This window comes from Mustela erminea, chromosome 9 (assembly GCF_009829155.1).
Source record: "Mustela erminea isolate mMusErm1 chromosome 9, mMusErm1.Pri, whole genome shotgun sequence".
Taxonomy (NCBI): Eukaryota; Metazoa; Chordata; class Mammalia; order Carnivora; family Mustelidae; genus Mustela; species Mustela erminea.
Window position 1 is genome coordinate 16217946 of NC_045622.1, and position 16572 is coordinate 16234517.

The 16572-nt window shown below is 43.7% G+C and overlaps 1 protein-coding gene and 1 non-coding gene across 5 annotated transcripts in view; one reads left to right on the forward strand and one right to left on the reverse strand.

The window, feature by feature from the left end:
* Window positions 1–9963, forward strand: part of ARHGEF12 (Rho guanine nucleotide exchange factor 12) — a 141909-nt gene extending 131946 nt beyond the window's left edge. For all 4 annotated transcript variants that reach the window (XM_032360035.1, XM_032360037.1, XM_032360039.1 and 1 more), the window contains 8 exons: window positions 484–571; window positions 1075–1161; window positions 1277–1356; window positions 1657–1890; window positions 4296–4763; window positions 5568–5884; window positions 6571–6640; window positions 7206–9963. In XM_032360035.1, coding sequence (XP_032215926.1) covers window positions 484–571; window positions 1075–1161; window positions 1277–1356; window positions 1657–1890; window positions 4296–4763; window positions 5568–5884; window positions 6571–6640; window positions 7206–7216 — 1355 coding nt within the window. In that variant the 3' untranslated portion in view covers window positions 7217–9963. The remainder of the gene's footprint in view (window positions 1–483; window positions 572–1074; window positions 1162–1276; window positions 1357–1656; window positions 1891–4295; window positions 4764–5567; window positions 5885–6570; window positions 6641–7205) is intronic.
* Window positions 9964–15775: 5812 nt separating this feature from the next.
* On the reverse strand, window positions 15776–15879 carry LOC116600417. Its single transcript, XR_004289630.1, has one exon. It is a non-coding gene; the product is annotated as a U6 spliceosomal RNA (small nuclear RNA).
* Between the last annotated feature and the right edge of the window lie 693 nt (window positions 15880–16572).

Here is a 16572-nt window from a genome sequence, read left to right on the forward strand (position 1 = left end):
TAAAAGAGCAAACAAGCAAAAATGGAGAGGTGGGTGTAGTTCGGGATTATATATTAATCATAGTAACAGTGGAATCCTTTTAAAACTTATTAGTTCTGTAACAGCAAGATAAACTGATAACCTCTTTTCTCTAGTATTTATTGAATATTAAGTAACTGTTTAGCAAAAGGGCAATTCAAAATAAATACGAAAACATCATAGTGCTCCTTAATTCAGATATACAGCCGTCTCCTTGTTTCTATGAAGTTACTGTGGAATACATGCTAGTTTTTATGATCTTGGTTTTATTGAAGTATAATATATACAATGTAGCATATAGTAAGTCGCACTGATTTTAAGTGTATAGCTAATGAATTTTTACAAAGTGAGCTGATTAGCCTTTACCCAGATAAAGTGTGGAATAAACCAGGACTCTGGAAGCATCCTTCATGGCCTCTAGGTCATATTCATGTGTTAGAGTAATTTCTCTCTTATTTCTTCCAGATAACAAAGCTTTATTTGTCATCTCCATGTCAGACAATGGAGCACAAATTTATGAGCTGGTGGCACAGACGGTTTCCGAAAAGACTGTGTATGTATTAGATAGAGCTACCTTGCTCTAATAGTTTTTATTATTCTCAATATGTTATTCTATAAACTTAACTTGGTTTTTGTAATAGTACTTTGGAAACCAAAAACTATATTGAAACAAGCACTTCCCATATATTCTTTTCAAGATGTTTTTCTAAAAACGTGTTCCTTTTTAGTTTGATGTTCCTTATTTTGATTCTGTATTATTGCAATTATCTTTTCTAAGGAAAAATTCTCAGAAGAGTCAAGTGAAGTTTTTTGATGTTCGGTGTATCCGTAATGTTGTTTGTTAGGTTTTTCTTTAAGGTGCAGCGTTTTTTATAATCTCTACCTAAGAACCAAAATATAGACACTCTCTGGCGGAAGGAGGGTTTTTTGTTGGATTGGCTTGATGTGGTTTCTGGTTTGTTTGTTTTTGTTATTATTTCTTTCTGAGTGTATTTAAAGGGCATCTTTATTCCCCCTCTCCCTTTTGGATTTTGGATCCTTTCGTACTTCCTGCAGCTGGCAAGACCTAATCTGTCGGATGGCTGCCTCAGTGAAGGAACAGTCCGCAAAGCCCATCCCATTGCCACAGTCATCGCCTTGCGAGTGAGTCTGCCTCCGCCTCGTTTTGGTCAGGAAAGGAAGGGATGATCCTTACATTTCATTGTGATGATGTTTAGGCACCTCACAAAGCTGAAAGATTGTTTTCTTTCTTCCACAGAGGCGACAACGATGAAGAAACAGCTCCCAAATTAAAAGTGGAACATCACAGCATTTCGGTCCCTGGTCTGCAGAGTCCAGGTAAACTGATGTGTTAGCTTAACCTGGAAGAATGGAGTCTGTGTTTTACTTGAGAAAATGCAAAGAAACTTGAAGTCTTTCAGTTTATGCAGATTCTCGCGTCGGCTGTTTACTTTCACAAACTTCGCTTACGAGCCTTGCGTGCACCCTAGTAACGCCACTCTTGAGTGTGTTTTCCCTAACAGCCAGCGGTCTCTGTCCTCGTGTGGTTATTCTGTTCCAAGTACTGCCTGAATGCTTCACGTTAAAAATTAACCGTTTGTTTAAGATCTGTTCTGCTTTTTCTGTTCCATTGGACAGACAGAGATTTGGGATTAGAGTCTCCCTTAATATCATCAAAACCTCAGTCTCATTCACTGGGTACCTCTGGGAAATCCGAGGTAGACGATCTCTTTGTGGCCGAGAGACAGTTGGTTAAAGAGCAGCAAGAAGACGGGACTCTGCAGGAAGCCGGAGCAAGTTACCAAACCCCAGGCCCAGACCCACACTTGCCTGCCTCAGATGAACGGTGGGCACTGGATGCACTAAGGAATTGTAAGTTTTGTACTTGTGAAGGACCCAGGTTGTGTCATGGACTGCACAGCCATGTAGGGAGAATCCAAAGAAGTGGGAACTCTGACTTTTCCCTTAAAGAATTTTACCATCTAGTTGGAAAGAAGATAGAAAACCTCCCACTGTTTAACCAGTACAGGTGTGTCAGAATTGATCTGGTTTTGGTAACAAGAGAGGGAAGCATCAGGAGACAAGGGAGAGGTGATTATTACCTTGTAGAATGGGTAAGACTCAGGTATGTAGAGAAGGTACAGGTAAGAATCATGGTAGGACCAGAAGCACAGAGGCAGGAGGCCCCGAGGGTGCTCTGAGAGTGGCGAGCACACTATACTAGTGCAGAGGGTGGGAGAGAAGCCTAGAAAGGTAGGAGATGGAATGGTGAGGCCAGCCACTGTGAACCTGAAACACCACATTGAGTCCTCTGGGTTTTAAGGATGGCACAGCACACGGGGCACCTGGGTGGTGCAGTTGGTCAAGAGTCCCATTCTCAGTTCAGCTCAGGCCGTCATCTCAGGCTTGGGAGGTTGAGTCCTGCAGTGGGCTGTGCACTGGGCATGGCGCCTGCTTCAGATTCATTCTCTCTCTCCCCCCACACTTCCCTCTCTCCGCTCCTTCTGCCCCTCTCTCCCTCTTACACAAACACACACACACACACGTGCTCGCTCTTTCTGAAAAAAAAAAAAAAAAAAATGGTGCAGCACGTGATTTGAGGGCTTTTTCAAACTACAGATATTTTTCTAGTTTTCTGTAGAGATTGTGGTACTCTCCACTCTAGCCTGTCCCCTCTCTCTGTCTGTCTCTCTCTCTCTCACACACACACACACACACACAGTGCACACCCACAAGGAGGGTGGCCCTTGCCACTCTTACTAGCTAGCCCCCGACTCTAGCCTGGCTGAGAATCACTTACAAATGGGAGCCTGTCCCATCTCGCAGGTGTCCCGGAGGAGGGGAAAGGCTGAGAAGGGTTGCTCTATCTGCCGAGAACCATTTGAAGTTTTGAAGCTAGGGTATGACTAGTGAGAACAGATGGCTCAGGCTGAGAGGGTGGAAAGGTTGGGGTGGGAGGAGGCCAGGAGGGGGAGGCGCTGTGGTGGGCTGGGCTTGAGGCAGAAAGGGTTTGAGCTGGAACGGTATTAGAGGAAAAAAATCAAGTGAGGAGGCAACAATTACTTAAAATAATCGACTTGGTGCAAGGGCAAAGAAAAGGGAATATTTAGATGATTTCCATGTTCTTGTCAGAAATCAAAGTCAGAAAGCACTACTACTGCCCACTGCCACACTTTCTTTTTTTCCCCCTTTTTCTCTTTGCCAGAGATTATGGGCTCAATTTTAAAACTGGCAGGCTATTTTAGTGGAAGTAATGAGCAGGAGGTTGGAGTTTTAAGACTGGAGCTTTGGTGAGAGGGTCGGGGAGAGCTAGATTTGAGTGTGAGAGCCGGGGGAATGCACAGCATCTCTTACGAAGTGTAGTTAGAAGGACAGAGGGCCAAACACTAGTGGAGACCTTGTCAAGAGAAACAGGAGAAAGAATTTAAGGCAGAGTTAAAAGTTGGGAATTTCGTGTTCTCGAAGATCTACTTTATTGTCAATTCCCCTGAATGAATAGTCAGAATGCTTTCTGATGGTTTGACTGACAGAGTCGCAGTGACTCTGTCATTGTATGCGTGGCCTCATAGCATACACCTGCCCATTGAAAACTGAGTTGCTTCTCTTTTCAACAGCCTAGGGAAGCTGAGCCTCCAGTTAAGGTCATTCTTAAAAACTCATTTTAAAAAAAATTTAAAAAAACTCAATTTAAAAAACATTTTCTTATCCTTTGAAAGTATACATGCTACCAAATCATTGAAAGTAAGTCTCATTACAGGATAGCTTTATTTTCTTCACATTTAAGGAGATTCCTTGGCATATTATAAATGACAAAATAAATGTTCTGTATTTCTAATAAAATTAGAAAAAATAACACCTGTGTATACAGTGTCTGCTTCTGAGAAAGCAAACTTCGAGGGTTTCTTTTCTAGCATAACACAGCTTTTTAACATCGTTTTAAGAAATACCTTTGGGGTATTACTCAGGTTATATGGAAGAGAAAAGAGAAGCAGGCATGGTACTGGGGATTTAGCAGTACCTCCCCATTCAGAAGGCTTACATCTTTCCAAGTCTTGTTTAATGTTAAACTTTCTCTAGATGGTGCCTTATTTCATTTTTCAGTATAAAACAAAAACAAAAAATGATCCCACGAAATTAACATTTTGACTCTATGTTACTAAAAAGTTACTTACCCTTAGAAATAATGGGTGACTCCACAAACTAATTTAATTCCGGCAGTCTGCGGTTATCATTGTGAATGTGTGGTTTTTTTCCTCCTCCCTCCCTAAATCTTCCAGTGGGCTTGCTGAAGCAGCTGCTCGTACAACAGCTGGGTTTGACCGAGAAGAGCTCCCAGGAAGACTGGCCACATTTCCCAAGATACAGGACAGCGTCTTCAGGGGTGCAGACAGACAGTGGAGCCCAGAACTCTGAGAACAGTAAGGCCTATCCTCCTGGCGAAGGACACATGCCCTTTAGAACTGGAACTGGTGACGCTGCCCCTTGTTACAGTCCACGGACTTCAGCTGAATCTTCGACTCCACGGGATTCAGTGGTTCTGGCATTCCAAGATAGCCAGGCAAGTAACATTTTAGTAATGGACCACATGCTTAGGACCCCGGAGATGCCTCCTGCAGAGCCCGAAGGGAGTCTTGATGAGAGTGGAGAGCACTTTTTTGATGCCCGTGAAGCACACAGTGACGATAATCCATCAGAAGGTGATGGAGCAGTGAAGAAGGAAGAGGATGTTAATTTGCGCATCTCAGGCAAGTTTCTTTCACACGTGAACTTGGACTGTGGTTGTTATTACCTGTGCTGTGTGCTGAGACAGATGTTGTTTGGGTATCCACACATGACCCTCTGTGTGCATGTGCATGCACATGTGTGTGCATGCACGTGCACGTGCGTGTGTGTAGCCCTTACTTTTCCCTGCGGTAAATAATTACCGAATCTGCTCCATGTCAGACCCCATCCCGGGGCGTGGGAGATACGGCATTGACTGAAACACAGAAAAATCCACTATCCCTGTGAAGCTTAAATACTGGTGAGGAAAGAGTCAAGGTAAATAAGTAAACCAACAGATGTCAGATGGTGGGAAGAATTAGGAGGAAATGTAAGTGAGACCCAGGGGCAGACAGGGTGATGAGGAAGAGGGCCTCTGTGAGTAGCATGGGAGCAGAGCCGTGAGGGCAGTGAGGGCAGAGGCCGTGTGGCATCTGGGAGCAGGGGGTACAGCAGAGAACTGGGGCACCCGTGCGGGAGATGAGGCACGAGAGCTCTGTGGCTGGGGAGGCGGTGGCAAGACCACACAGGGCCTTTGTAGTTTCCAGCTTTTAAGATGCCAACTGATCTGAAATGGTTTAGAAGTTACATAAAGTTTGCTAAGTTTCGCTTCAGCCTGAAGTGAGAAGATTCTGATGTACTTAAAACTGAACTCTGGAAGTGAGGAATGAATGGCTCTTCTCCCCCTCTGTTGGCTTTTGAGGTTGTCAGCGTAGCACCTCATCTCTGTTCCTTGATGTGAGGAAGGCAGCACGAAGCTCATCAGGCTGTTCTGTGTCTGTCAATAGGAAACTATCTGATTCTCGATGGCTATGACGCAGTGCAGGAGAGCTCCACGGACGAGGGGCTTGCCTCCTCACTTCCCCTGCCACCCACGACAGGCACCCCCTCCACGGACTCTGCCCGCCCGCAGCAGCACTCGCCCCAGCACACCCATTCCGACGGGGCAGCTTCACCGTTCAGCCCCGAATTCCTGGTCCAGCAGCGCTGGGGAGCCATGGAGGATTCCTGTTTTGAGATCCAGAGTCCCCCCTCTTGTGCAGACTCACAGAGCCAGATCATGGAGTACATTCGTAAGATCGAGGCTGACCTTGAACACTTAAAGGTACCTCAGACCTCAGTGTCCTCGAAGCTTGGGTAAAGAAACATGTTTCACAGAGACGAGGTAGAGAATGACCAAAATGCCGATGCCAGTGACCTTGTTCATATTCTAGATTTACTGTTTTCTTTGACCATTACTTGTGAATAAACTTGGATAAAAAGCCAAGATTTTTTTTTTGTAAGTTTATCTTACAAACTTTGTCGTCAGTAGACACAACTGCTAGAGCCCAAACGTTTTTTTCATGACTTCATTTAATTAGAGGCTTTAGGGACAACATTGAAAGTGTTCTTAGCCTTTTAGCTTAAGACCAGTGTCCCTTAGTTTAGTTTTTAACTTCCCGTGACACGTTTTCCCTTCTTCATGTGAGTGTAGCTGGTGTCATCCAGGGGCTGATGAAGTATCTGCTGGGGGCAGGTTGGCTCTAACACAGCCCGTGTCACCTGTGGGGCTATTTCCAGGGTGATTCTGGGGGTAGGAGAATCACCTTTATGGGAGAAAGTTTTAAGTGACTCACTTAAGGGAGGTGAAAGGAATGTGGTTCACTTTTTTCCCCCACTAACAAAATTCTTCACAACGTTCATGTTGAAATCTAGACGTGCCTCCTGGTAATATGGGAAAGTTTGCCTTCCTGATTTCATAAAGAAAAATTACAATGTTCCAGTGACAAACCTGTGGGTCTTATTTTACAGAAGGTGGAGGAAAGTTACAGCACGCTTTGCCAAAGGCTGGCTGGATCAGCCCTCACAGACAAGCACTCAGGTATGTGAAAATCGTGGATTCCCGACTCTCGAATCATTCTGCCTGAACCGTACATCGAATGAAATAATTTGCTATTCTTTAAAGTGGAAACCTTCTGAGATTCCATTTCTTTCCTGTCTTTAAAAAGCCACTTGTTTCCAAACATCGTAGGTCAAGCAGAGGCTGTAGTCTGCTGACTAGGCTCTTCCTGCCCCCTGAGGCGCTGCCCTTGTCAGTTTCTGCGCCATCTGCCCCCCACCCTGTCCCCCACCCCAACCTGTGCAAGAGCAGGAAACAGGGTGGGGTAGGCCTGGTAAATCCTAGATTCCTAAGAGATTTGCCAGTGCTGCTGTGAGGGAGGCTCATGTCTGTCCTTCGGTGTTGGTCCTGACGGTAGGAGCACTGTCTCCCCGTGACTGCAGATGGATCTGTGTTCAGTGCAGCAGTCTGTCCACATTTGCTTCCCTGTTGTCCAGTGAGGCCTTCCCGATCCAGAAAGACGTACCGAGACCCGCAGGTGTCAGACGTGTTCTCGGGGCGTTCATTTGTTCTTAATTTGATCCCCGCGTATCTTTATTCTTCCCAGATAAAAGTTAGAGCCGCGTGTCCTGGAGGTGACTGATGGTTGTTGGACTCTGAGCATCGGCCTTGTGGCACCCATCCCGGCTGCACCGAGGACGCAGAGAGTGTGTGACAGAGGGTCTGCCTGTGAAGCCCCTGGGGGCGGCCGTGTTCCCCGGGCGCCCAGAGCGGGACTAGTTCCTCACAGTCCGGCAGCTGCATGAGTCTGTCAGGGAGGGAGTCCTGACTCTCGCTCTGCTCTCTGCACTGTCGGAAATTCATTTTGATTCAGAACAAAAACCAAATGTATAGAGCTTTGGGTGTAGGATATGAAATTTTACTTAGACTTAAGAAAAAGAGAAAATCAGATGTATTTATTTGACTTCATTCCGTATTTGAAAGCACATTTTAATTTTTATTTTGCCATGTTTTGTTTTAATTGAGTAGTGAGAGTTTTTGCCCTTTGTGTTTAGTACACCCAAGGGTCAGTTGCTCCTGAAGCCAAGAGTTGCGGTGAGGTATTAGGAGTCTGGGTGGAGAGGCGGAGAGGAGGAAGTAAGCCGGGGAAGGGAGGAGCAGCCAGCCTCCACGAAACTGGATTCCATGCCCTCTGCTGTCCTGGAGGCATCGTCGTTGAGGGGCACCTCAGAGGCGCAGTATGCCCATGGCTCCTACGGTCGGAGGTCTGGAGCTGTGTGCTGTCCAGGTGGGCGAGAGTCAGGTGGGCTTCCTCCCACCCGAGGCAAGCACCTGTCCTCTGTAGCTGGGATCCACCCCCAATTAACAGAAAATCCTCAGTGTACTAAGTAGCAGGCACTTGAAAATGGTGTGTTTTCTTCTGTTGTCTTCTTTTCTATTGAGGGTAGGGATTTGGGAGGGAGAGGAAAGCAAATTTTATTTTCTTGGCTATAAATTCGTTATTCTTGGTATTGTTGCATTTTTTGTAATTATACATTAGACTTGGGCACTTGTGTAAAATTATCCCTGCAGATTGAGCAGGAAGGAAAAACCAACAAATGGAGAAGCTTCAGATGGCGGCAGGGGTGGGGGTGCGGAGCAAGGGCGGGGCGGGAGCGGGGGTGGGGGGGAAGAGTCTGGGAAGGTTAGCTAACTGAATCACTACTGAGTTGAACCATGGCTGTCATTAGCCACGGGTACTGCTGAACACAAGGCCAGTAAAATTTTAGTACCTGGAGGTTTGACTCTAATATTAATTTTGCACTGATGGTGCCAAAGGGCTCTTTGAGTTCAGAGGAGAGCCACGAGCGGAGTGGAGAGGGGGGCGATGGAGAAGGCCGAGCTGCTCATACCAGCCCCGGAAGCACTTCTGACTTCACTGCCGGAGCTTTCTCCACATTGGTGCATGACTGACCTTAATTGCAGACCAGAGCATACACTGGAAACTGTGGGCAAGGGGTTGCTAACTGCCTGCTCTAGAATGAACTGTAGTATGGGCAGCACCCGACAGAGATCAATGTCTCAGAATCGTGACTTGAGATCTCCTTCGGTTATATTGGCTTTCTGTGGTTTTCTTTGTGCATCGGGTATACATTGTTTTAGAGTGTGTTTGCCAACTAGAGCTCAATCATTTGTCAAATCTTCAAATTCTCTTCATACGCAAAGTGTTCCTGCACTGCTCGTATCTTTCAGGAGTGTCCTCTGAACCCTGTGGGTAGGCAGGAGGTCGTTAATACTCTTCCCCTGCACTCCCATCGCAAGCGATTAGGCTTCCCTACTACTTTCATAAACACCACTACCACTTAACAAGCTCATGTGTGTCCACATTCCTGTTTTCTGCCTTTTCAAACCTGACCTAGGTTTAAGTAGCCCAACTTGGATCGTTGGACCTCATCTCTAAATTAGAATGCCCTTTTAGTTGTAGACCAAGTATCAGTTGAATCAGAATGGGAGTAAAATTTGTAGAAGCAGGAGCTAGTAAGTGAAGCTTGGGACTTGAACTTTCTGTATCTCTTAAGAGAAACAGGTAGAAACGGAATGGTTATGTGCTGCTGGAAACAGGTAGTCACTCCCAGCTGAAAGGGTAACATGCTTGGAGCCACATGACCCCAGTGTCCTCAGCTGGCATTTATTTAATCAGGAGAAAGGTAAATTAAAAAATAGAACTTTCACCTTAAGTTCACACAGTCCAGGGTAGTCACGTGATTCTCTAGCACTCAATTAAGAAACTTCAGGTTTCTGTTCTAGCTCAGCCAGATCTTGTCCTTAACAACAATTTGTTTTTGTTTTCCTGCAATTAAACCTCTCCTTGGAACCGGGCTAACTGGAAAAATACTTTGGCCCTAGCTCTAGTACTTCCAAATAAATTCATATCTGGATGTTTAAATGAAGACCCAAAGCAAAGTCTTGAGTCTGAAAAGATGCCACAATTTTCCGTGTTCCTTTTCTCTTTAACCAGCCCAACTTCTCCCTCCTCCTTCCCAGCCTCACCTCCCACACCCTCCTTTTCTTTTGGCCCTTGTAATCACATCCACTTTCCTCTGATACCGTATAGGCCCTTTAGGATGATGGAATTAGATATTCCTCCTCTCTCTGAGTGACAGTGGCCACCATCAAAGCTGTTCTCTCAAAGTTACTTGACTAGAAGCTGGATCCCAGGCTGCTGAGCAAAGCAGCCTCCCCAGAGCAGGAGAGCTGGGTTGTAGCCACTAAAGTGGCCTGCCATGACCCTGCGCTCTCTTCTGTGGGCCTCATGGCTTCTTTGGTATTAAGTGGCAAATTACATTTGGAGTGTCTCCTTCCTTCTCAGAGAACAGAGTTAATCAAAGCAAATCAGCAAGCCCCCAAAGTGCTATAATTTAAAATCATGATTACAGCCCTAGAAGCCATATATTTTGCATACTTTAAAATCAGCTAGCTTGGACTGCCTGAGTTGTCTTGACTTTTAGAAGCTAAACTGTAACTCTTTATTATATTGTACCGTAAGAAGGTATATTTCATTAGCTTTTTTGGCTTCCTGTTCCCCCAAACAGCTTCTAACCACTGTTGGAAAGGATGTGGCTCTTTATCTTTTTTTTTTTAGGATTTTATTTTTAAGTAACCCTGTACACCCAACGTGGGGCTCGAACCCACAACCCCAAATCAGGAGTCACGTGCTCTACCGACAGAGCCAGCCAGGCACCCCAAGGATGTGTCCCTTTAAATAAATTATTTAAAGTTTTTTATTTGCTTTTGGAGGAGAAAGGGGGAACCTAATGTGATTAAGGAGAAAACCTTATTTTTTTCCTTCTTTTTAGAAGGTAAAATAATTCTTCCTGTGAGTTGTCTTTTATTTGCATGCTTTTTTTTTTTTTTTTTTTTTTTTTTGGTGATGTTGGTAAATTTGGTGTATTACATGGAGCTTCTATATTTCAAACTGGAAACTGTCTTCTCTGAAGGTGGTGTATGATGTTACATTGAGCTACTAGAGCTTGGGTCAATATTTCCTTCCTTATGTGTCACAGAGGACATCACTGAGAAGTATGTACAGAGGACCTCAAAATAGAAAATTTGGCAGGACCCCCCGGTCCTCTTTCTGCTGGCTACTTTTGCCCCCCTCTACCATTAGTGTTTTTGTTTTGTAAATCCTGTTTTCTTCCAACTGTCCCACCCCTTTTCAGTGATCTGCAAAATTATCCTTTCTTCAAGAAAAGAGTTTCTTTTGCCTCATTCCTTATGCCTTCCCCACTGGTACTGATGGTTTTGATAATAAACTTGTAGAAAAAAAAAAAAAATGTACCTCGTAGAAGGAAGCCCTGTCTGCCATTTCCAGGTGCCAATGGCTAAGCAAATGTCCTTCAAAAGTGATAGCTGTAATGTGCGCACTATTGGTTATTTTTAATAAGCCTCTTCCTACTAGAACATTTTATTTTCCTTGTTCACCATACAATCATGTACTCTTTAACAGAAATTACTTTTAAAAAAAATCTGGAACTATCTTTAAAAAAAAACTTTATTAATAATCATGTATTTTTACTGATCACATTTTGAAATGCCTAAAAGACTTTATTGTTCTAATTATCCAGGTGTACCTTTGTAAAATAGCTCTTTTATGAATTAGCTGATAAGGCTGTATGTTTCTGGAACAAAATATTGGTCATCTAAAAACTTTCTGTTTTCTGGGGTCTGGGAAAATAGAAAATGAGAGTTCAAATATTAAATATGCTTAAAGGAACCAAGGATGTGACTTTTTATTTATATTCTTCTTGATCTGTCTTATACAAGTTGCCCTGGAAGAGCTTAGGCACCAAGGAGGCCTTGATTAATCTCACTGGCATTGACCGTCCCACGTCCCCCTGCTTGTGAGAGCGTCTTTACTAGGGAGACAGCCAGCTGCCCTCTAATGCGTGAGCTTCCGTGAGGACACCAGCAGCTGGGAATGTCACTGTACCTGTGGCAGCTTTATTGAGGCATAGTGCATGTGCAGTACAATTCACTCCTTTAAAGTGTACAGTTCAGCGATTTTTGGTATTTTTTTAAATTGTAGAACATAGACACATAAAATTTGTCATTTTAACCATTTTTAAGTGTATAAATCAGTGGAATTCATGGTTCGCTTGAAAATAACATTGGCTTTCTGCTCCCCTAAATGAACATCTGATGTCTTTATTACCAATTTTTATCCCCAGTGCTGGACTAACTAAAGTAGCAACATTTCTATGCTTTTACGGATCTCATTTCAACTCTGAAGGCTTGCTGAGTTTGACTCTTGGGTTTGTTGGTTTTGACATAGAGGTATCATCTGACTTATTCATCGGATGCTATTTGAATTTTCAATCATTCAGAGGCACATTTGGCTGATAGCTTTAATAAGCATAGCAAAAAAAAAAAGCTTCGTATTTTGTAGGATTTTTTTAGTTAAGCCTTTAAAAAATTAAGGCTATTCAAATAAACGTTGCGAAAATTAACCTGTTAGTAGTTGCAGTTGTGTTGATGAACATAGCTGGGGGGGAATGAATACCTCCTCCACTGCCACTTTCTCCTGGATGGCCGTCTTCTAACAGGAGCACTGTCTCTGCATGGAGCAGTTACTGGCACTTTTGGCTGTCCTCTTCCAACCTAGAGGACTGGTTCACCAAAGGTTCAGTACAGTCTTGAAAGATAAGAGGATTGATCCTGATGAGTAGTTGCTTTTCAATTGAATATGGTGTCTTCCTATTATGATGAATGTCCTAAAACATTACAGATAAACTAGATATAGGTGCTTCCCATTTCTTTCCTGCTGTGTCAAGTATAATTCGTCCTGCTCATGCAGGGTGTGTTTGCTTTGCTGCCTGTTGTTAGTGAGACCCCATTGGTCCCTGAGGGTCAGCTGAGAACTCAGTGTGAAATCATTAGAGGTAAGTAGAAGTCTCTTTCTAGTCTAAAGTCTTTCCCCCTTACTTGATTAGGGTGCTTTCGGACCTATGTATAACTTAAGGCTTCACTTACAGCATTTTATTCCAGAGGATCCTTTTCTTTGTTCGTGGGACCACCAGATTGGGGCCACCTGAATGTACTGTGATCAAAAACAGTAATTAGGGGGCGCGTGGGTGGCTCACTTGGTTAAGCACCTGCCATCGGCTCAGATCATGGTCCCAGGGTCCTGGGATCGAGCCCTACATCAGGTTCCCTGCTCAGCAGGGAGCCTGCTTCTCCCTCTCCCTTTGCCCCCCACCTTGTGTTCCCTCTCTAGCTGTCAAATAAATAAAACCTTTTAAAAAAAAAAGATTAATCAGGGTACATCTTGGTAATAAATTTTTTTGGAGAAATATCTGTACAGATCAATTTTTTTCCCTGCTATCCTTATTTTAAACGGAGAAGGGCAGCAGTGCTCAATCCTTTTGATCTCGGGGTCAGTTCATACTCTTAAAAATTATTGTGGGCCTCCTGGAGGAGCTTGTATTCATGTGGGTTGTATCTACTGACATTTACCTTATCAGAAATGAAAAAGAAGGGGCATCTCAGGAGCTCAGTTGTTAAGTGTCTGCCTTCGGCTCAGGTCATGATCCCAGGGTCCTGGGATTGAGCCCCGCATTGAGCTCCCTGCTCAGTGGGAAGCCTGCTTCTCCCTCTCCCACTTCCACTTCCTCCCCCTCCCTCTTCCACTCTCCCTCCCTCACTGTGTCTCTCTCTGCCAAATAAATAAAATCTTTAGAAAAAATTTTTTATTATGAGATGAGAAAAACAGTTAAAAAATTCATTTAAAAATAATCACAAACCCATTACATGTTTTTAATGAAAAATTTTATTTTCCACAATAAAATTATTTATGAGAAGAGTGTTTTATAGTTCCTCAAATGTCTTTAATTGTCTGTCATAGTAGAAGACAACTGGATTCTTGTATCTACTTTTACATGCAATCTGGTGTGCTATGTTGTTTTGGTTCAACTATTCGAAGAAAATCCAGCCTCACACAGACACATATTTTAAAAAGGGATAAGTATTTTAATAGCCTTTTCAGATGATTGTAGGTATTTTCATACTGCACTGAAACTTGACAAGTGATAGTTTCTTAAAAGAGCAGCAGTGTGGAATCTGAAGCCACATCAATGAAATTTCATACTTTGTGACACTAAAATCCATTTTATACTTTAATACTTTTTTATACTAAAGTCCATTTTATACTTTCAGTGTGTGAAGAATGGCATCTTTGACCTTGCATGATTTTGTAACATCCTGTATCGGTAATTTGGAAAATACTGGCTTACTGAGCTATGTAGGCAGGCCTTCAAAGGTTTGGACACATTTCTTTATAATAGAATCAAAAGCTCACATGTATTGATATCAACAGTTGATCTCATTGGAAAAATCTCACGGTGGTGGACACATTTTTCCAAATTAGTAGTTTAACGAGAATAGTTGTGACTCCCTGTATCCCTGAAAGTCTTGGGGACCAGCGGGATTTGCAGACCATGCTCTGAGAACTGGGGGGGGTGATGAAAAGAGCCTGAACAGTTGGATTCAGTTCTTCTGCTCACTTGCTGCGTGACCCCGGGCAGATTACCCCCGGGTAATCAATGTCTCTGAAGTTGGTGGTGGTGGTGTTTTTTTCTAGGATTTACATACTTTAAGCAGGAAAGGTGAAAAATGATTAATGAATTTAAAATATGTAAATCTCTCTTACTAATGCAGCTATATTTCATGTTTTATAATGGTCGTGTGCATTTGAACTCTAGGCTCACGTGTGTGTGTGCGTGCACGCATGTGTGGGAGAGAAAGAGGGAGTGAATGTATGTTCATATTTAAAAACTTGGTTGCTAGTCTCTATAATAATATACTTGTTTAACCTAGTTCTTCTTTTAAATGGGAAGAAAGAAAAAAAAACGGTGATTCAGTAAAAACCTTGTTTTGTTTTAAGATTGTATTTATTTATTTCTGAGAGAGAGCAAGCATGAGTGGAGGGGAGGAGCTGGGGGAGAGGGGCGAGCGGAGACGCCGTTCAGTGGGGAGCCTGATGCGGGGCTCGATCCAGGACCCCGACATCATGACCTGAGCCAAAGTCAGAAACTTAACTGACTAAGCCACCCAGGTGCCCCAAGAACCTGGTCTTAAGAAACCTGTATATTGGATTTGTGCTGCTTTGGTGCTGCTGTTACAAGGGGGTGAGTGGAATGTGGTCATAGTAGATGTCCCACATCTAGTGGTTTTTATCTTGCTAAAACTAGTGGTTTTTATCTTGCTAAAACCCTCTTCAGTTTGCAGTGTGCTGATAGCAGGGTTTATCTTCCAGTTTAGCTACATCTTGGTAGTTTGGAAACATCTTTATTTCCTTAAAATATATGAGCTGCTTACATTTTTAATTAATGGGAAACTGAATTGCGTTTAATGAGACTGTGTTTTATCTTCCTAAAAGTGCATATATTGCTGTATCTACTGCAGGAAAGAGCATAAGGGGTTTTCTTCTTCATACACACATGTGAATAGGAAGTTCATATACCTTTTCTGGAAACCACAGAAACTGTAGCCCAGACATTGTGGCCTGAAGAGCGATATGGGGCAGGGTTTCTGGGGTTTTCCCTGTCTTCCCCTCCTAGCTGTAGGGAGAGAGCCATCCGTAAGACCAAGCAAACATGACCAACCCAACTTAAGTCCTTCTACTCTCTGCTCCCACTAGCTCATTGTCTAACCAGGAACGAGTCATTTACCTTATCTGGACCTCCGCGCTCTCATCCTCTACTGAGGAAGTTTGGTGATGGTTCTCTCTCCTCTGGTCCCTTCAGTCCTGACCGTCTGTGAAGCCGGTGACATAGGAACACAGAGGCACAGCTTAGCGGTGGTTCGCTGGTCAGTCCCAGGTGACCTGTAGCCCTCCCCGGACTTGTGTGTTTCTCCAAACAAGAGTATGATGTTCTTGTCACTCACTGAAGTCTATCCCTGGAAGTTTCTGTTTCTCCTCCTCTTTGGCCTTTCTTCTTTTGATGGCGTCATCTCGTTGAGTATGACCTACAGTCTGATGAGGCGTTACTTACATTTTTCCTTTTGTCCCCATCTCATTGCTGGTTTACAAGAACCTTGAGGGCTTTCATAGAAGCAGATCTGACATTTCTGGTTCAGAGGAGACTTTTTGAGCATTGGCTGAGGAGAGACTGACAGATCCTTTTTTTTTTCTTTTTCTTTTTTTACATGGAACATTTCTCAAATTTGCGTATCATCCTAGCACAGGGGCCCTGCTAATCTCTGCATCTTTCCAATTTTAGCATATGTGCTGCTGTAGCGAGCACAAGACTGACAGATCTTACCTCCATTCCCGCTCCTGTCCTGATGGATGGCCTCTTCCAAAAGGTTTATGAAACTTGGCGAATTCAAGGAAGTTGAGTGCCGGGAACATGAGGCAGCCGGATTGATTATTTAGCCTGCAAATGCACCATCCGAAAAACTAGTCCAGCCAGCAAGAATAAGTCCCGGAGACCTTGGAAGCTTTCATGCAATCCAATATTTATATAAACAGCTCAAATGGAAGGAAAAGAGGCACAAAACTGTTTCTAGGCCTTGCCACCTATGAAAAGTAAAAGCCTTAAATTTTCTCGACCTTTTCCTTCTCCTTTTGTGAAGTGGCCTCTTTGAGATAGAGTCTAACTTGATTGGGCTGTCAGTGACCTTTGGCCCGGATACATATGGAGCCTAATGTTTGCTTCTTGTGACATACCTGCACTCATAGGAAGGTGTGGGATGGTTCTGGAGCTGTAAATGTGAGTGATGATTGATTGACTTATTTTCTCACCATTTTCCATCCCGTTTCTTCAGAGAAGAGCCAAACTACCATTTAGGCTGGGCACACGTGGGCTGCCTAAAATAACCAGGAATCTTTCTATCTTGGGTCAGAGTACCGTGGTAGCCGTGACTATAGGGTTGACTGACTAATTGGTCAGCTTATTCCTAGCTTTGTTTCAGAAAACGAAGATTTGGGAGGAGCA